At 37.9% G+C, this 21,141-nt stretch overlaps 1 protein-coding gene across 1 annotated transcript in view; it reads left to right on the forward strand.

Annotated features, from left to right (window-relative positions):
- The window catches only part of SPAG17 (sperm associated antigen 17), a 184,328-nt gene that overhangs the window by 65,328 nt on the left and 97,859 nt on the right, over window positions 1–21,141 (forward strand). The window contains exons 14-19 of the mRNA XM_057310745.1: window positions 2,181–2,408; window positions 2,504–2,722; window positions 8,646–8,707; window positions 9,297–9,410; window positions 16,560–16,714; window positions 20,874–21,052. Of these exons, the coding sequence (XP_057166728.1) occupies window positions 2,181–2,408; window positions 2,504–2,722; window positions 8,646–8,707; window positions 9,297–9,410; window positions 16,560–16,714; window positions 20,874–21,052 (957 nt within the window). The remainder of the gene's footprint in view (window positions 1–2,180; window positions 2,409–2,503; window positions 2,723–8,645; window positions 8,708–9,296; window positions 9,411–16,559; window positions 16,715–20,873; window positions 21,053–21,141) is intronic.

Consider the following 21,141-nt stretch of genomic DNA (forward strand, 5'->3'; position numbering starts at 1 on the left):
TTATTTGACAAGAAAGCATTTGCCCTAGAAAAGAGAAAATCACCTCGTTTCATTTCTCACCCTAGGCAAATCATGAAATATTTTATTCTTGATTTCTTCTTTGATTTTTAAGTAGGCATAATAATAAAGAAACAACAAAATCTTTTGAATACTTTCATGCCATCACTTCATGGAAAAGCAGTGTAGAGCCTCCCCGCCTGGGTATATGGAGACCTTTGTTTACATAACCACCCATTCCTAATGTTCCTGAGAATGCCTGTCCTTTGCCTATATCCTGCCCACTCCATCTTTCCTTCTGCCTGTGGTATGACTCCATGCTCTTTCCACCTCATCCTATACACACAGCACAGGATTCTTGTTTCTGTAGCTACCATTGCCACATCACACAGATCCCACTTACATGTCCCATCCCAAACCCTTGCTCCTCCTCTTCTCTCCTCTTCTCTCCTCTCTATCAGCACTTCATACTTAACAGATCCAGTACCAAACTCTTGACTGCCCGAAATTTGTCCCTTCAAAGTTCTCCTTGTTTCAGTAAATGACAACTGTTTTCTTTCCAAACCTTGGAGTCATCCCTGATTCCTCTTTGTTTCTTATGCTCCACAACCAATCCCACCACATCCCTCACCGCCATGGCAGCCCAGTCCACCACCACCTCTCACTTGGACTATTTCAATAGCTTTCCAATTGGTCTACAGGCTTTCACCTTTTAACCTAGTCTTTTCTTCACGCAATAACCAGAATCACCCTTCCAAAATGCTAGTCACACCATGTACCCTCTTAACTCAGAATTCTCTAGTGGCCACCCATGTCACTCAAAGTATAATCTAAACTGGCCTGCCACCCACTTTTTGAACTCATCACCTGTCAAGCTCTCATCATTCCATTCCACTCAACCTACGTTGGCCTTGCTGTGATTCCTTGAACCTGTTGGCCAAGCCCTTGCCTCAGGGTCTTTGCACTTGCTATTTCTCCTGCCTCCATCCTTTTTCTTCCAGATATTCACAGGACTTGCTCTCCCACTTCCTTCACATTTTTGCTTAATTGTGCAGAGGGGTTTTCTCTGACTACCTTATATAAAAATAAGCCCCTCCCTAACCGCTGTCACTTGTTACCTCCTCACCTGGTTTTATCCTTCTTATCATCTCTGATATGGCATACACTTACCTGTTTGCCCTGTTTCCACCCACCAGAATGGATATTCTAGAAGATACGGAGTTCACTGCTAACTTTACTGCTGTGGTCCCAGCTTTTACTATAATCCTTGACAACCAATATGTGCTCAAAAGGTGTTTGCAAAATGAATGAATGAGCAAACTTTCCTTAATTCTGTAACTTTTACCTGTTCCTTGTCCTTCTTCTGGATTTCCTCATGTTTTTTTCCAAAGGAACCCTCCCTGTGTCCTCATTTCTATTGGAGAAAAAGTGGAGGTTACTCCAGAATCATTGATTGCCACAATCATTTTACTTTTCCTCATGGAATCCCATGATTATTTGCTAGTACCTACCTCCCACCCCTCTCCCTGAACTTCTAAAATGCAAGAACCAAATCCTTTCTTTGAATTTCTGGGATCTATGAAAAAGCCTAACACATAGAAAACAAAAGCAAGTGAGCAAGCAAGGGAGGGAGTGGGTGAATGGATAAATAAATGCTGTCAGAGAATAAATGCACAAATAAATAGGGCCAACTGAAAGCTGATAACCTTTGAAAAGTACTACAGCAGTTCGAGTAGGGGAAAAGTGGCCTTTTCTGAGCCCTAAGGAACAATAAAACCTGCTGAACATAACAGCGTATGTTAGACACAGTGAGTAATTTTTTTACTTCAAATTAGAACCCTAGCAAAGGTGCTTTTGCTTAAAGATGATAAGTTTTAAACATATTCAACCAATATGGTACCCTGGAGAGTCCATGTGAATTAATACTAATACACCTAATACTGATTAAGCTACGAAGCCATTTGTGAGCATTGTCTTGATCTGTCATATCTTGATTGTGCAGCTTTTTTATTATTAGGTACTACCCATATTTGTTGCGAAATTGTTTAAAGTCAGGTCAACACCCAGCATGATGTGATTCCCTTGTCATTGTGGTGGACAGACCCCCTGGGTGCCCCTCTGTCAGCCCTGTACCATGTGGTAATAAGAGCATTCCTAGCAGCATAGTTTCTGCATTCTTACAGAGATCTTGAGCTGGAATGAAGTAGAACGAGCCTTCAAAGTGTTTACTTTTGAGAGCCTGAAACTCTCTGAGGTTAATGAAGAAGGAAAGCTAATGCCTTCTGAGATGATATATGGGACAGATTCTGAGATGTTCAACATACCATGGGACAACCCTGCCAGATTTGCTACACAGATAAGGCAGCAATACATCATGAAAACAAATGCCCAAGAGGCCAAACACCAAACAGGTATACTGCATGGAGGGAATCAAAGGAATTCTTACATTTTATGATTGTCAATTTTTCTAGCATAATATCCAATGAATTTTCTTTAAACTGACTAGACACTGAAACCAAAGACAGAATTTTATTTGTGGATCAGAATTGGTCAACATCTGTGCAAGAGGATGAGATCACTAAAGAACCTTCAGATGCTTGTCAGTCTGATTCTAATAATAGGAAGCATTCTGACCCAAACCGTAAGGAACCCTTAGACCCTGATAATATACAGCCGTCAGAGCAGGAGACCAGCTTGAAGACTCAGGTCCAGTCTGGGCCTTCAGGTGAGTAAACGTGGGTGTGTGTGGGTGTGTGGGTGTGTATGTATACACTATTATAGGATGCACTAACCCCAAAAATGATTCAAGAAACATTATCTAAATTTAAATGCCATTCTGTGTCAACTGAAAGACTGTTTAATATCTAAGTTAAAATTAAACTTTGCTACTGTTATTATTCAGTACTTGTTATTTTGACCCCTGTTTTTAAAAATATCTTAAGGTCTATTAGTCCACTTTTACCTTATAAATACAGTAAGGTGAACATAATTAAAACTTTCCTCATTAGTATTTTATAGGGTTAGTGTGATTATATGAAAAAAATATTAAAAATACCTACAATTAGATAGTGACTGCCCACTATAGAGCTTGGTACAAAATCAGTGCTCAATGAAGAACTAGGATTCTCTTTCTTCTTTATAGCTCAGGTAGTGACTCTTACTCTAGAATATACCATCATAAATATTGTTATATTATGTGGGAGACTGTTAGGCTAAATTTATTGAGCTATTTTATGCATAGCTGTCAGATTAATTACCTAAAATCCAGCTGTTTGTTTCCTGTTTACAACCTTCAATGGCTCCCTACTAACAGAATCCAACTCTTTGGCCTGCTACACATGCTTCTCCAGTAGTATCAAATTACTTTTCCAAAACCTTTCTGCTTTTTCCCTTTTGCTCCTTCGTCCCATGCTCTAGCCAAACAGAATTAGGCTCTATTTCCTCTACACAGCCTTTTGTTTTCAATCTCTATGTCCACAAAACCCTCCACCTAGAGGTCTCTTTTTGATTACAGTTAGATTTCAGAAGCATTTCCATGAAGCTTTGTTAGATGTGTCCATCTCGAAATGGCTCCCTTAGCATTCCCATGGTCATAATTAATCTGTGCTTCCTTTATGGCATTAGCTATCATTTCCTACTACTTATTACAATTACTCATATGCCTATATTAAGTTTCCATAATACTGTAGCTTCTTAGAGATCACAGGTATGCTTATCTTAAAAATATTAACGGTATACCGGACCATAAAACAAGGCTCAGCAAATTTTCACAGGATCAAAACTAGAGTATATTCTCATACCACAGTGAAATTGTGGTGGACATTAGTTACAAAAATAGTGAAAAAATACACAAATTTTCAAAGAGAAAAAGTCACAATAGAAATAAGGAAATATTTCAAGTTGAATGGTAATGAAAATACTGAATATCGAAATTTCTATAATGCAACTAAAGCAAGGGCTACTCAGAGACAAGCTCAAAAATTTAAATGAATACATTTTTTAAAAGAAAGCTAAAACTTAATTAGCTAAACATCAACTTCAAGTTGTTAGATAAAGATGAAAAAATAAATCCAAATAAAGTGAAAGGAAGAAAATAAACATTTTCTATTAACAGAAAATATAGATGTGTGGGCTTCTGGGTGGCTCAGTCAGTTAAAGGTCTGCCTTTGGTTTAGGTAATAATCCCAGGGTCCTGGGATCAAGTCCCACATCGGGCTCCCTGCTCAGCGGGAAGCCTGCTTCTCTGCCCCTCCCCTGGCTCATTCTCTCTCTTTCTCTCTTCTTCTTCTTCTCTCTCTAGCAAATAAATAAATAAAATCTTTAAAAAAAGAAAATATAGATGTAATAAGGAAGAACAAATACTACAAAATCTGGTTCTTTGAAAAGACTTAAAATTTGATAATTTTTTTTAAATAAAAGGTGAACCACAGAAAAAGGAAGTGTAAATAGCCATATTAGGAATAAAACCATAACAGGAGTAAAAATCATCAGGAATAAAGAAATAGACTTCCCTCTGATCCTACAGAAATGTAAAAAATAGTAGGAGGATATTAACAACTTTATTCCACTAAGTCTTAAAATAAAATGAGCAAATTACTGGAAAAGTATATCTTACCTACAGTGACTCAAGAAGAAATAGAAACATGAATAGTGTTGTAATCATTTAAATAAATTAAATTAATAATTAAAGATCCTCCTGAATAGGACATACCAAACTCAAAAGATCTTATTTACTAGTGATACCAAACACTCAAAAAAAGAAATAATTCTAGTCTTAAAAATTATTCCCAGAAATAAAAAATGGATATCTTCCCCTACTCATTTTACGAAGCTAGCATAAACCTTATAATAACACGGTCAGGGATAGTACAACAAAAGAAAATTATAAATCAAACTCATTCATGAACATAGATGCAAAAATCCTGGATAAAACATAAGTAAACTGATCTAGCAATATACAAAATGACAATAATACATCACAAGTTGTTTTTATAATAGGAATAAAGGAAAAACATACATTGTAAAAATCAATACAATTTATTAATTAACACTGAGAAAAATGGTATCATCATCTCAATAGATGCAGAAAAAGCACTTAAAACTCTATAGCAATTTATGAAAGAAATCTTAGCAAACTAGCAAGAGAAGGAAAATTTCTCTACCTTATAAGGTTTATTCTTAAATTACTACCACAAATATTATATATCAAGATGAAAAGTTGAAAGATTTCCCTCGACACCAGGAACCTATCTACTATAGACACTTGTATTCAATATTACATTGGAGATGCTAGCCAACTCAGTAAGGCAAGAAAAAGAGATAAAAATGTAAGGTTTGAAAAGGAAGAAACAAAACTGTTACTATTTGTAAATATTGTTTATGTAGAAAACCCAAAATAATCCACACAAAGACATCAGGATTAATATGATAGTTTAACAAGAAGTCATGGTTATGAAAGGACACACATATGATGTCCGCAGTGCTGGGTCTTTCCTTTCTCATTACTCACTATACTAAGCATTTACAGTCTGTGTACTTCTCTGTATGTGTTATAATTTATAATTTTAAAAAACATTAAACAAGAGTAAGTGGTCTGTGGCACAAGAGAACAGATATTAAGTCAGTATTGACTGAATGGTCATCTTGCCATTTTCATCAGTTTAGATAATGGTGAAAGAGAAAGTCATCGATGAAGTAGAATTAGGGAAAATCTGCTTGCTTATTAGTAGAACAGATAAGTGAGGGTGAGGGGTCAGGGGAGAGAGGAGATAACATTTGTTTAATATTGCCCTGCTATATTCCAAGCACTCTGCTAAGACATTTTACATATATTAACTAGTATTTGATATAAACCTCAAGTCTGTGAGTAAGATACTATTACCCTAATTCTAGAGACGAGGAGTTGGAGACTCGGAGGGGTTAAGCAACTTGTTCAACTACATACGAGTAGGAAGTCAAGATTCCAACAGAGCACTAACTCCAAACCAATGCTTCCTCTACTGTGTCCTGTGGCTTCCTCGGTTCCTGAAATTCCTTGTCCAGTGGTTTAGCCATACTCACAGTCTCTTCCTCATACTGATTCTTAACCGGATTTTGTTACCAAAAGGGTTGATTCCCTATTTCTCTAAGCCCCTTACCTATTAGCCAAGCTCACAAAAATAATTAAGCCAAGTAAGTCGACCTGGGATGTTATGCCTTTATTGCATCCTGTGGGAATGTAAATATATGACCAAGGCGTCACTTTGTGTTAATACGGATCCAGAATCAGCCAGGAGAGATATAAGGCCTGAGGGTTTTTTTCTTTGTAGTTTGTTTTTTTCTTTAGAGCAACTGGTGTATAGTTTTCCTCAGGCAACTTTTGCCACCTGGTGGTCAAACCATGTCAATTGGCATTCCAGATCCTGGTGGAAAATAGATGATTAGAGCAACTCTAAATTGTCAGGGCTAAAAATGCTGTAATGGCTAGTGTATCCTCGAGGCTGAGCAGTCTTGAGAGCTAAGCCGCCACAGCCTGTAAAGGATCCTGTGTGGTGTATGTTGTTCCACATCAAGGAACTCTTACAGGGGAGGGGGGCTGAGCCCTGGTGCCTCACGGTGGCTGCCATGTCTAAGCGGATTTGTTGCTGTTGATCTTGCGTTTCTTTCCCCCCTAACTCTGAATCGTATTTCTAAAGAAGCCACTTGAAATCATTTTAAGCAGAGCAGAAATTGTTCGTGTATTTCCTGCACAACCGTCTTAGCATCAAATACATATGAAAACCTCTTCCTGGATGTGAGGGACTGAATATTTGTGCTTTTCTTAACCAAACACTGGATTTCCATCTGAGACTGTTTTTGAACTTGACAGGGCCTATTGGATATTTATGAAAAACCTGAGAGTTGATAACCGTGAGGCTATGGGTTTAGATGTGCCCTTTATGCTTGTTGGGTGTTTTTTTAATAAAGTAACTGCTTTGCAGAGGGATCTTGTTATCTCTAAAGTAAAACAGATTAGGAAAGCTGTTTTTCAAAGGGATGAGAAAGCATCCATTTCCAGATGTGTCAAAAACTACTGAATCACACTGTCAAAGGATTATGCGGTCAAAGGCAGAATCCGAAAGAAAGAAAAAATATGATTTTTACTCTACCAGTAAATGAAGAGTTCAGATTAGTTTTAGAATGTTCTCTCCTTTGACAAAATAACCGAGGCACAATTTTTTAGAACATACTTTCTGAACTGGAGACTTTTTCTGCTGGATCCTTGGACACAGGAGGGAATATCAAATCTCCCGGAAATCTGGCAGACCACAGAATAGAATAATTTTTATTCCACAGATTTCATATCAGTTGCTTCAAGGACACATGGGACATCATGGTCTATTTAGAGTTATAGTTGGCCTGAGTTTTCTCTTGAGTAGATGTATTTATATAAATACTGAACTGAATTGACTTTATAGTTTTCCTCTAAATCAAAATGGAACATTCATGCTGTCACCTCCACCAGCCCAAGGCAAGACGGAACCAGTAGCGAAAATGTAAGTAACTACGCTCCTAAAAGAAAGAAAAACATTGGCCTATCCTTGGTAGATAGGCACAATTAACTACACCTTCTAAAAGGGCAGATATGGTTCTCTTTGCCACAGAATGAAGCTGAATCTTATGCTTACCCTAAAACAAGCTTTTGTTTTGAGCTTCTACCACAGTTCTGCTCTCTCTCTATAGCTTTACATACATTTCCAGTTTTATTATATGATGTAGATTTTCCTCATTCAATCAAAACAAAATGTACTGAATCCCTCCCATGGGCTGGGTGCTCAGGGTAGAGTTATGGAAAATAAGGTCACCTTCCTTTTTCTCCAGGAATTCAAGTTGAGATGGAGAGATAGGCATACACAAGTAAACATCATCAGGCACCAGTAAATGCTATGGTTAAAAATAAAGCAGGGTAAAAGGCAGAAAGGCTCTTGAGGAGGTGACGTTTGAGCAATGATATGGATGAAGTAAGTGTTTGAACCAGGTGATTATCTCGAAGCAAAGCATGTCAGAAAGAAAAGCAAGTGCAAACACTTTAAAACGCAGCAAGGCAGCTGGTGCGTCTGGGAGGAATGAGCAAGGCGAGTGGAAGGGGTGTGTTTGGAGAGCAAAGGAGGAACCATTTTATATGTGACTGTGTAGGGATCCACTTGCTGATGTTCTAAGGGTGAAAAAGGCCAGGTTGGCTCAGTTACTCAGTAGCTTCACAAATATGTTACCAGAATATTCATCACCCACGCCATTTCTTTGGTCAAACTTGGAACATGCTCTCTAGTTTATCCATTTCTATATGAGAGATTCAGAATCACGGGAGCTACAGCTTAATCAGTGAGTATTTGCAACTTGAAAAGGTAAAGGTGCATTTTTAGAAGTGAGGGAGATACTCTGAAGGCAGAATATCTGATGATTTAGGAACGCCTCATATAGGAAGCTGCGATCTTTTCAAAGGATTTAGTGGAACTCTTCTAGGTAGAATTATTGACACAAACACCTTTTTGGGGGCATGAAACATGCCTTTCATGAATTACCTTTTCAGCACAGAAACATAGATCATATGGGCGGCAAAAAGGCCCAGCACTGACAAAGGCAAGAACAAAGCCCAAACACAACTGAATGTTGGTGTCTTTGATTTACAGAACAGACCACGAACAATGAGATCAAAGATGAAGGAGTCACAAAGGCTGAGCCTCTTGAAAAGGTAAGGAATTGTTTTCCCAAAAGTGTAGAGACATGTAAGATGATCTGAAAAAACTGTGACCCAGAGTGAGAAACACACACACACACACACACACACACACACACACACACACACAAAGCAGATGCTCAGCAGGAGAAGGAGGGGGATTGCTCAGACATCCCTAGCCCAGCTCCAACTGGAGAGAAAGGAGTTAATTTCACTAGCGGCTTAAGCAAAACTTCCAAGCTCCATGCTCCTCTCTAGACAGTGTGGCTTGGCAAACTCACAAACACCTGCTGACCATACAGCCATGGAGAACTAATGCTGTCTTGAAGTGAGTTCAGAAAACCTGCCTATAATTGCTAACAGGACTCAGAAGAGTATAACCTAACAATAAAAATATTTAGATTATGTTGCCCATAAAAAAAAAAAAACTCAAAGGCATACTCTTTCTGGCAGCAGTTCTCCTAAAATGTTGCCATATGGATTTATACATATGCAGATTTCCCCAATTAGATGAAGTGCATGCTGGTTCGTTGATAGAGTCCAAGAGGCCTCCATTTGGACTTACACAAATTAAAGCTGAAATTGCACTCCTATGATTTTTTAGAAACCCAAGAAGATGACTGTGGAAGCCGAGTTAGAGGACATAAAGAAAACACAACAACGCAGTCTAATGGACTGGAGTTTCACTGAACATTTTAAGCCGAAAGTTCTGCTTCAGGTATTAATGGACCGTGAGTCTCCAGGAGACGGTTGGACAGGTCTGGGGAGTCATGGTATGATTTAGAACAGTTCACTTCTAGGTCACTGTCTCAGATCTCATTCTGATCAATATTCCCATTTACTTCAGCTATAAAAGAATTTATTCCCAAATTGAGCTATGCATGCCCAGGCAATCTCCAAAATAGTTTAAAATATATTTTCCAAAGAGATGTTTTTATAAAGAAAAAAGAAGAAACGTACACGACTGCTGCACATATTTTCCAAGAACAAAAGTCAGGCTTTATGGGACAGCAACCTTATTTTTTTCCCATATTGCCTATCCGTTCTATTAAGTTTTCATCACATTTCAAAGTATTTTCTTTCTTTCTTTTTTAAGATTTAATTATTTATTTAAGAGAGAGAGAACAGGGGAGGGGCAGAGGGAGAGAATCTCAAGCAGGTTCCCCACTGAGCATGGAGCCCGAGGACCCTGAGATCATGACCTGAGCCAAAACCAAGAGCTGGATGCCCAACTGACTGAGCCACCCAGGCGCCCCTCAAAGTATTGACCTGGTGCAGTTAACAGGTCGATGGAACCTGCAATAGCTAGCATTTATTGAGCACTTACCATATGCTTGCCATGGCTTGTAAATATTATTTGCTCATTTAATCCTTGCAACAATCCTATAAAATAGGAACTATGTAAATAGTAGGAAACTGAGACAACTTGACCAATAGTAACTTTTGCCCAAGGTCACATGGCTGGTGAGTGACAGAAGCAGGATATGAACCCAAGAAATCTGGCCCCAGAACTTGTGCTCTTAACCACTATGCAAAATAACAAGGGATCCTACATTTTCTGTTTCCATGTTTTATGCAACAACCTGTGCTAATTTTTGTTTTATCTTTTTAATTTTAATCTGACCAATATCAAAGTTTTCCATCCACACATTTTTAAAGCCAGAAAGTTCTATATAGAGTCTTATGAAAAATAGCAGCTCTCTCCCACCCCTATGCCTAAATTCCCAGAGGTAGAAGTATTTATTTACCTATTTCTGGTGTTACTTAACTCAGTTATCTCTAATCACAAGTACATTTTGTTTAGTTTTAGTTTCGGTTGGGCATCATCAACAATTGACTCCCTCTTGAGAAAACAGCTCTGCCAACCCCATGCAGCATGTGCATGTAGGTGCGGGCACACGCACAGAAACACACACACACACAAGTAAACACTCACTCATACACTCCTACACGCACACTAGAACTTCTTGCCATCTGCTAATGCTGTTAACCATATCATCATTTTTGGTTAGATTAATATTCAATATTTACTTTATTTCATTTGTATAAATGTTATTCATAGCTGAACTATGTAAATACTCTATGATTACATTTCCTTTTTTGATACTATTTTTGAAAACCCTGGAGATTGTTTTCCCATTTTCTTCATTTGTGTATTCATTTATCATTACTTATCCCCAAGCTCTCTACCAAAGAGTAAAATCTCCTCTCAGGACATCCAAACTAACAGGCATTCTATCAGTTTTATGGTCTAAGCCCCCTCTCTCCCGTATGCTCTGAATTCCTGCTAGCCCTCCCGACCTGCTTCGCAGCTGTGGACCTGGGAGCTCCCTTTATTGTCATCCTGGTCACAGCCTTGGCCTCTCTTTCCAGCCAGAAACATTAGTGGTCAAGGATTATAGGAAAAGCTGGGACCACAGCAGTAGAGTTAGCAGTGAACTCCGGACCTTCTAGAGTATCCATTCTGGTGGCTGGAAACAGGGCAAACAGGTAACTGTATGCCATAGCAGAGATGATAAGAAGGATAAAGCCAGGTGAGGGGGTAAAAAGTGACAGTGGTTAGGGAGGGGATTCTTTTTTATATAAGGTAGTCAGAGAAAAACCCTCTGAACAATTAAGCAAAAATATGAAGAAAACATTTTCCCTAAAAATTTTGAAGCCATTCCTCAGTAGTATTCTAGCTTCTTGGATTGTCCTTGAGGGGAAAACAAAACAAAACAAAACAAAACAAACCACAAAAAAACAATGAAATTCTGATTCCTGATCAGTTGTTTGAGTTTGGTATTTTTCTTCTTTCTGGAAGATTTTAAGATCTTCTGTTTGTTCCAGTGTTCTTGACTTCCTGTGGCCATGCCTTGGTGTGGTTCTGTTTCCAAGTATCATACTGGTACGCCCAGTACAATTCAGAAACTCCTGTCTTACTATTCTGGGAAATGTTCTACAACCATTTCTCTGATAGTCATCTCCTTTCCCATTTTTTCTCTTTCTTTCTGGAACTCCTGCTATTCTGGTGCTGGACTTCCTGGACTAAACTTCTAATTTCCTTCCCTTTCCTCTAATTTCCAACACTTGTCTTCTTACAACAAGAAGAGCTATAGCTCAGCTTTCACCCAGTTCTTCTACTGGGCCTTCTGCTTCTGTTATAATCAAGGGTTATTTCCTAAAGTTCTATTTATAATTGCAAATTACCTTTCCATAGCATCTTGTTCATATTGCCTGATACTGTATCTTCTCTTATCTCTGAGGATATTAAAGTCCTTAGAAGTCCTTAGTGTTTTCTCCCTGCATTATCTCTTTTTCCTCAAGTTCTTTTTATTTTTTTTCCCAAGTTTCTTTCCTGGTTTTGTTTTGGGGTCTCCATTTTTCCTATTAGAAAGTAATATCTAATGACAGTTGCCCTTTTGTTCATGTTAATAATGAGACTAAAAATATAATAGGAAGTGATGCATGAGCTCAGGGCAGGGGGGAGTAGTCCACAAATGGACTTCATTTGGGGAGATTTGGCTGGGTGGTTTCCTTGCGAGACCCATCAGTGTTGGTATGTTAGTCTGTACTCTTAAGCCATGTAGGTTCTCCCGGGTGGTGGGGGGGAATCCTAATCTCCTACCGAAAGACATAACTTACCTGTCAGGGTTTTGGGAGCTGTGTGATGGGGGGAAGGCAGTTAGGCTTCTGGCCATTCAGCCTCTAGATCTGCATCGTCCGGTGTGGTAACCACTAGTCACACGTAGCTTCCGAGTACTTAAAATGTATTTGGTCCAAACTGAGATGTTCTGTTAGTTTGCTATACTATATATATACATATATAACATATAATATTGTATATATTACTTATTATTGTGTATATCACAATGTATATACTATCTTTTTGGTATAAGAATATATACCAAATTTCAAAAATTTTATATGAAAAAAGGTGATATATCTCATTAATAATTTTTATATTGATTACATATTGAAATGATATTTTTGACAGATTGGGTTGAATAAAATATATTTTTAAAAGTAACTTCACCTGTTTCTGTTTACTTTTAAAGTGTGACTACTATAAAATTTAGAATTACACATGTGGGTCACCTTATATTTCTTGGGCCTCAGTTTGTACTTTCATGAAATTCCTTTTTTTTTTTTTTTCTGTGGTACATCTCCCCCTTGGCAGTGCCTAGGGTCCCTTTTCTTAGACTCCACTGCATCATTCTGTGGGTAATAATCTTCCCTTTGTCTGCTAAGGGGGGAGATGAGCAGCCACCTCATTGTTCAGAATTGTCCAGGGCTTCTGGGGGCCCTAAGAGCTTCTTAAAAATATTTTAATCTTCCTATTTTCAGTGCCACTTTCACCGCACTCTCAAAAGTACCTAATACTGCCATTTCTTGAGCCTTTCTGCACTTTTGCACACAAGTAAGGTTACTTCTGACCTCTGGTAAAATTAACCTTAGAATTTGGTTTTCTATGTCCGCTGTCCGTCATCCCCTATCCTTCTACCTTATTGCCTGTCTCCTCTCCTGTGACCTTCAGTTTCGTGACATTAAAACCCAACAATTTGGGGCGCCTGGGTGGCACAGCGGTTAAGCGTCTGCCTTCGGCTCAGGGCGTGATCCTGGCGATCTGGGATCGAGCCCAACATCAGGCTCTTCCGCTATGAGCCTGCTTCTTCCTCTCCCACTCCCCCTGCTTGTGTTCCCTCTCTCACTGGCTGTCTCTATCTCTGTCGAATAAATAAATAAAATCTTTAAAAAAAAAAAAAAAACCCAACAATTTTACTGTTCTTTTAGTGAGGTGTCAAGAGTACATGTGTTCAATCTTTCATCTTTCAATGGACATTCATTTCAGACTTTATTTTTTTTTCAGTTTGGCTCTGTCCTCACCATTCCATGAAGGTGCGTGATCACCGTCCTGCTGGATCAAATGGACATTTGTCTTTCTTCATCTTCCTTGACCTTTTAACAGCATCGCAGAGCTGATAGCTTCACTGTGAAACACTCCTCACTCTCGGTTTCCCCTCACTCTGTATTTCTCCTTGGTGCTCTGCCTGGAATTTTGTTGACCTAATGTCTAGATATCGAAATGCCTGGAGTCTCAGCCCTGAACCATCTACTCTTTACTGTAAGCATTCTTGTGATGATTTCATCTATATATATGACCTAATGCTAATGGCTCCTAAAATTTTAACTTCCAAATGATTTCTCTTTTGAGTTCCATGCTAGAATACCTAACTCCAGATTCCACTTGAATTTCTGACAGGCATCTCAATTTCAGTGTCTCACATGAAGCTCGTAATTTTCCCACCTCAGCATGTTTCTCTCCTCATCCATCTCAGAAAGTATCACCTTCAGGCCAAAAGGCTAAGAGTCATCCTTTATCTCAGCTTTTCCTGTGTCCTGCTTGTCTGATCCATCATCACGTTCTGATTCCATCAAAGCTCCTCACCATCTCCACTGTTGCTACGTCAATTCCGCCACCATCCCACTGTTCTGCAGCAGCACCCTCCTAATAGTCAACCTCCATCTGCTCTCGCCCAATCCATTCTCTGCATCAGATGTTCCATCAGTTCCATCTTCTTAGGATATGTCTCTGAATCCAGGATGATCTATAAAAGTCTTAATCAGACCTTAAAGGAAAATCTTATCTATGTTGTTCACTTTTGTTTTCCTAGAACCTACACAGTATCTGGCACATAGTAGGTGTTAATTTTTTTAACTGAAGCATAATTAACATAAAGTGTTATATTAGTTTCAGGTGTAAAATATAATGATTCACCTACTCTATACATTTCTCTCTGCTCATCACGATAAGTGTACTCTTAATCCCCTTCACCTATTTTGCACGTCCCCCACCCACCTCGCCTCTGGGCAACCACCAGTTTGTTCTCTGTATTTAAGAGTCTGTTTTTTTGTTTGTCTCTTTTTTCTTTGTTTGTTCATTTGTTTTGCTTTGTAAATTCCACATATGAGTGAAATCATATGGTATTTGTCTTTCTCTGACTGACTTTTTTCACTTTGCATTATACCCTCCAGATCCATCCATGTTGTTGCAAATGGCAAGAGTTCATTCTTTGTATGTCTGAGTACTATTTAATTACATATATGCAATAAATACTATATAATGCAATATATACTATATAATATATAAATATATAATAAATACTTGTTACATATATATAGTATACATTGTATATTGTGTATATACATATTTAATTGTATATGTGTGTGTGTGTGCGTGTGTGTATACCACACCTTCTTTATCCATTCAACTATGGTTGAACATTTTGGTTGTCTCCATATCTTTTTTTTTTTTTTATCATTTTGAAAGAGAGAAAGCGAGCATGAGCTGAGGGGAGGGGACAGAGGGAGAAGGAGAAGCAGGCTCCCCGCTGAGCAGGGAGCCCTATGAGGGACTCAATCCCAGGACCCTAGGATCATGACCTGGGCCGAAGGCAGATGGTTAACTGATTGAGCCACCCAGGCTCCATATCTTGGTTACTGTGAATAATGCTGCAATAAGTACATGTTTACTTTTAATAATAAAAAAAACCTAGTTCATGGCACCAGCAATATTTATATAGGATAATAGGCAAAAGCCAAATAGTAAAAAAAAAGAGGAAAGATGAGAACTTGTCACGCATTGATTGAGAGCAACTATAGCTGTGAGAAACTTAGTGCTGTAAATTCTAGCAGCCAAAATAAATATGAAAACAAATTTTGCAGAGCTCTCTAATGGAAAAAAAGATACATATTCATCGGAAATGAACATATTTGGTTTGGGGGTTTAAAGTCTAAAAGGAATTTGCTTTTCCAAAAAGTAAAGTGATGGAAAGTACCCTATGTAACAAAAACGAACAAAAACGATTAATGCAAAAATATTCACCACATGTGTATTTCTGGTATTACTTCTCAGGGAACAGATGTAATAGTTTAAATGCCACTCCATAAAGACTCTCATACAGGGGACTAGATTGGGGAACTAAATGTATTATTTTGGTAATGCTACCAGTGTAAAATTGAAAGCAAAAGCGTAACAGTCCTTTCCTAACACAATATGCAATTCCATGCCTTCGGATCACCCAAACAGTAGAGAACTCAAAGTTCCTACACGAGATTGATGTTGAAAATGAAAACAAAAACAACAGCCCACGGCAATCTAATTTATTTTCCTGTGGACATGTTTCCTTACATTGATTAGCAGTAAAATGGAAACAGGACACAAGTGTGCCTGCCCTTTCTGCTGCTCTATTGGTAGCTGCAATTGCAGGGCATGCTGAGAGTGGAATGTTTTGGAAAAGGCCAGGGGTAGAAGTCATGTGAAAATAGTATGTATGAGAAAGACTACTCACCTCGTTTCTCTATACCACAGCATGGTGTAGTGGAGAAGACTCTTTGGAGTGCAAAAATGGTGACACTTGGACTGGTGTGAGCCCTGGCCCCAGAACTTATGAACTCTATGTTGTTGGACAAATCTCTTATCCTCTCTCAACCCCAATTTACACTGAAAAAATGAGGATTTTAGTATTTTGAAATGGGAAAAATAATTGTACTTATATATCTGAGGGTTTTAATGATGATAAAATGAGATGATCTGTATGAAGGCATGGGAGATGTTAAATAACTGCTTGACTTAATTATTATCTCCCACCCTTAATAAAAAGCACTTGAGCAAATGCCTCTATGCCTGGAACCTAGTATCTGTTTTTCTGTAAGAGTTGCTGAATTCAGCTCCAAAAAAGAATCTACCACTTACATTCTCACTAACAGTGAGACTAACTGTGTGCAAATAAAAGAAAGATGATAAGGGGGCTGAGATATGCCCTAGCAAGAGACCCTTCTTCTGGGGGGGGGGGGAAGACACAACAATCAAATATTTTGATTTCAGGTTCTTCAAGAAGCCAACCAGCAGTACAGGTGGATTGATTCTTATTATCATACCCAGGACAACTCTCTACTTTTAGTCTTTCATAATCCAATGAATGCACAACGTCTGCATTGTGAACATTGGAACATTGCTCTTCACTCCAATGTTGGATTCAGGTAACCAATGTAACGTAGTTAATAGCTATCTTAGTTTGGTTAGCTTGTTAGTTACTTGGTTAGTTTCTTAGTCTAAGCAAGGTGTTTCAAGTCAAAGAAAACTTCAATTCAGTTCAAGTTGAAAGGTCTGAGGTGTACTAGCCACTGTGATAAACATCAAAGCTATACCACTAAAGAAGAGAGACATCATTCCTGGACCAGTTAAGTCTAGTGAGGGTGCTGTTACCTTACACTTGATTTATTTAGGTCCTAATAAAACTGCCTCTGAAAGATTTCAACTAGAAACTATAAAGCATGACATTCTGCATGCTAATTTTGGATAACTCCACTTGATCTGGGGAAGACTCAAAAGTAGGGCAACTGAGTGACATATCAACACAGCAGCCAATTGCTCAGAAAACTGAGACCTCTAGGAATCAGTGATTTTTTTTCTTCCTCCAAGCTCCTTATTTCTTCACGATCTTAAAGCTTTGTTCTCTCTTCTCAGTAATGATGAGAATATTTCATTATTTTTTTTCTCTGCTGGCTAACGTATATCCAATATTTATTATTTGTACAGCATTGTTTTAGCTGTACAAATGAGATACAGAAAGATAGAGAATGGACTTAGAGAATAACTGGGGAAACAGGTCGTGTGCTAATCCTTTGCCCACATATACAGCTTACATAATATAGTACATTATTTTGGGAAGCGTAGGAACACTTCACATAGAAAACCATTTAGAGGTAGTGGCTCCCTAGAGGCTAGATGGCAAGGCCCAATGGAAGAGATGATAGTGGGAAGGATGAGGAACAGATTATCTTCAACCTTTGCAGCTCTTCTAAAGTTAATCTTCTATTCAGGATTTCTATTTCTTCTTCAATTACTTTTGGTAATTTACATTGCTCTCCAACTTCATGTGTGACATTTGGGTTTTGGATGTCTAGTCAAATAAAATCAAACAGTATTCTCATGATAAATGTCCATTCCTGAGAGAGATGTATTAATGTCTGTCTTTATAATTTTGTGTTTCTCCGTTAGTTTTGCATGTGTACTGTGTGTATATGTGTGTATGTTTAAATTTATTTTTGAATCTGTATTTTTAGAAGCATCCTTTTTAGTGCATTGTAACTTTTATCATCATGATAAAACGTCTCCCTTGTTCCCTTTAATGCTTTTGACCTTGAATTTCACCACATTTGTTATTGGTGAAATTGGACAGTCTCTTTTATATAAAAATGTACTGATATAACTTTCTCAATCATTTTACATGTCAACTAGGAATTGTGTCTCACTATGTTAATAGAAAACTGACTACAGTGGTGAGACTAGTAAGGAGATTATTTTTCTTCTGTAGTGAGAAATCTGGAATTGGGCAGTGTCTCAGGAATAGTGCAGCTACTCACCAAAGTCATCAAGGATCTGGACCAACCTTTTCTGCTTCCTAGCCAGCCATCTGCCACCCTTTTATTTTTCTGCGTCATTTTGATTTGTAACTACATGTCTTTTAAATATCAGCTTGGATTTTTTCAGCTACTCTGAGATCCTCTGTCTTTTAAAAGATTTCAATAATAATTAATACTATTTTTAAACTTTATATTCTATTTTATTTTTTTAAGATTTTATTTAACTGAGAGAGATAGAGAGAGATCGTGAGCAGGGGGAAGGGTAGAGGGAGAAGCAGACTCCTCGCTGAGCAGGAGCCCAATACAGGACTCGATCCTGGGACCCTGGGACCATGACCTGAGCCGAAGGCAGACACTTAACCAACTGAGCCACCCAGGAGCCCTATTTTATTATTTTTTTGAGAGAGAGATAGCACACGGCTAGTGGGGGGGGGGGGCAGAGGGAGAGAAAATCTTAAGCAGGTTCCATGCCCAGCTCAGAGCCGGACAGGGGGCTCAATCTCATGTCCTTGAGATCATGACCTGAGTCAAAATCAAGAGTCAGACATTTAACTGACTGAGCCACCCAGGTACCCCTAAAACTTTGTATTTTAAAGAATTAATCTATTCACTTCTATTTTTATCAGTAATGTCTTTGGCCTCATTCTTACTATTTAATAGGTATATTTCTACTTTAGGATTAATCTCTTTTCTTCCTTTTGCTAGATTCAGTTTTTAGTTCATTCTTACTGTGTGATGTTTTTAAAGTTATACATTCTATTTACATCCTTCTAGAGGTTATCCTTTTGAATCATGTATTTAAATATTTTATATCATAATTGGAATTAATGAGTATTAATAGCATCTCACAGAAAATTTTAAAAATTTTGACATATTTTCACTTACTCCCAACCAATCACCTACTTCCCATTTTGAAATTGTATAGAAATTTTATTTCCAATTATTAAGTAATATTTTTTAATCACAGACAAGTAACACAGTTATTTACATTTAATTACAAATTGTGCTGTTTTTTTTCTTTAACCCTTTTATTTATATCCCATGTTGTCTTCTTTCTTGGATTTATTTTTTCAGTGCAGCCGGTGTACATTTGTGAGTAATTCTTTCAGAAAGTATCTGTGGCTGGTGAATTCCTGAAACATTACATGCTGAAATATTTTCTATTTTGTCATCTCATTTGAATACTGATTTGTCTCTGTTCCCTCGTTATAGAAAAAAAACAACTCTAGGTTTTGTTTGAAAGGCAGACTCACTGAAAGGCTCCAAACTGGAGAGAGACATGATCTGACTTAAGAATGAAAAGAATCTCTCTAGTGACTGTGTTGAGAATAGACTACAGGGGGTTAAGAGTAGGGACACAGAGACTGGTTGGGAGGATACTGCAGACATCCTAGCAAGGGGTGATGGTGGCTCAGACCAGGAAGATAACAGTGAAGTAAGTGAGAAGTGATTAGATTTTGAATATATTTTAAATCTGTGTTTTAAAAAATCATTTGAATCTCCAGACAGATTAGAAGAGGAGTGTGAGAAAATAAGAGTGGTCAAGGATGCCTTCAGAGCATTTGGGCTGATCTACTGGAAGTATAGACTTGCCATTGGCTAAGATGCCAAAAGGCTTGAGGGGGCAGTTTGGAGAGGAAGATCAGTCAGTTTGAGAACACATTGAGTTTGAGATGTCTTTTCCCTTCCCAACGAAGATGTTGCATACCCGTAACTCATAGTCTACAGTTTTCAGTTTACTTCTTTAAAAGTAATCAAGAATGAAAGAAAATTGTGAAATAACCTGAGTATAGAACCTCTCTTGCTTTATTTTCTAAATCTTAGGCCTTATTTTCACACAATTTGACAGTAACAAATCTTGATTGTCAAACCTAAATATTTCAACTTATTTCCTCAGAAACAACTCTCTCAGGACAGTCATATGTTATAAGTATACATAACATTTCATTAAAAATAAGTACAATCATCAGCATAAATAGAATGAATGGATTTGGGAACAAATATGACTGAATCCTGGTGAGCAGCTACTCACTGGCGTGAGCCTGAGTACACAAGCAGTGTAGGGCACAGTATTTAGGGTGTGGGTATTTGCAGGCCAATAAGTTTTACAGCAAGACTGGAGCATTTCAGTTAATTCAGTGAGTCAATTAGCTGTCATCAACTAAAAGAGTTTCTATTATGATATAAAATTTCCCTAATAAGAGATTGTACGGGGCGCCTGGGTGGCACAGCGGTTAAGCGCCTGCCTTCGGCTCAGGGCGTGATCCCGGCGTTATGGGATCGAGCCCCACATCAGGCTCCTCCACTATGAGCCTGCTTCTTCCTCTCCCACTCCCCCTGCTTGTGTTCCCTCTCTCGCTGGCTGTCTCTATCTCTGTCAAATAAATAAATAAATAAAAAATCTTTAAAAAAAAAAAAAAGAGATTGTACCATATTACTCTCCAGCTAACAGTATTGAAAGTATCAAACTTTTTCATCCTCAACTAGGGTGGAAACATCACATTTTTAAATTTGCATGTCTTTAATTGTGGATGAAGTTGACATTTTTCATATGCTCACTGGATGTTGGTATTTGGTAACTTTGTACAAATTACATCTAGGATATATCTGAGTCTATTGCGTTTGTTACATGGACAATTTAGGATCAGTTCATTTTTGAAAAGTTCATTTGCACAGTTCATATCTTAAGTATTGATTGATAATAACTAAGAGTAACTCAACTGTCATTTGTTCTTTTTTTTTTTCTTTTTTTTTTTTTTTTGCTCTTTTAAAGGAATTATTTGGAACTTGTGGCAAAATCCATTCAAGATTGGATCATAAAAGAAGAAGCCATATATCAGGAATCTAAAATGGCTGAGGAGATTGCTAGGACGAAGGTTGAGCTGGAATTGAAATCGACTGGTGCCAAAATCACTTCTCCTGGCAAGATTAATGCTATTAAAAAATCTAAAAGTAAGTAACTGGTTGAACTTACATGTAAAATCCAAAGACATCCTCCTATTTGTTAATGTGAACAAGACTGAACACTTAAGTATGAAAAA

This window comes from Ursus arctos, unplaced genomic scaffold (genome assembly GCF_023065955.2).
Source record: "Ursus arctos isolate Adak ecotype North America unplaced genomic scaffold, UrsArc2.0 scaffold_12, whole genome shotgun sequence".
NCBI classification, from domain to species: Eukaryota; Metazoa; Chordata; class Mammalia; order Carnivora; family Ursidae; genus Ursus; species Ursus arctos.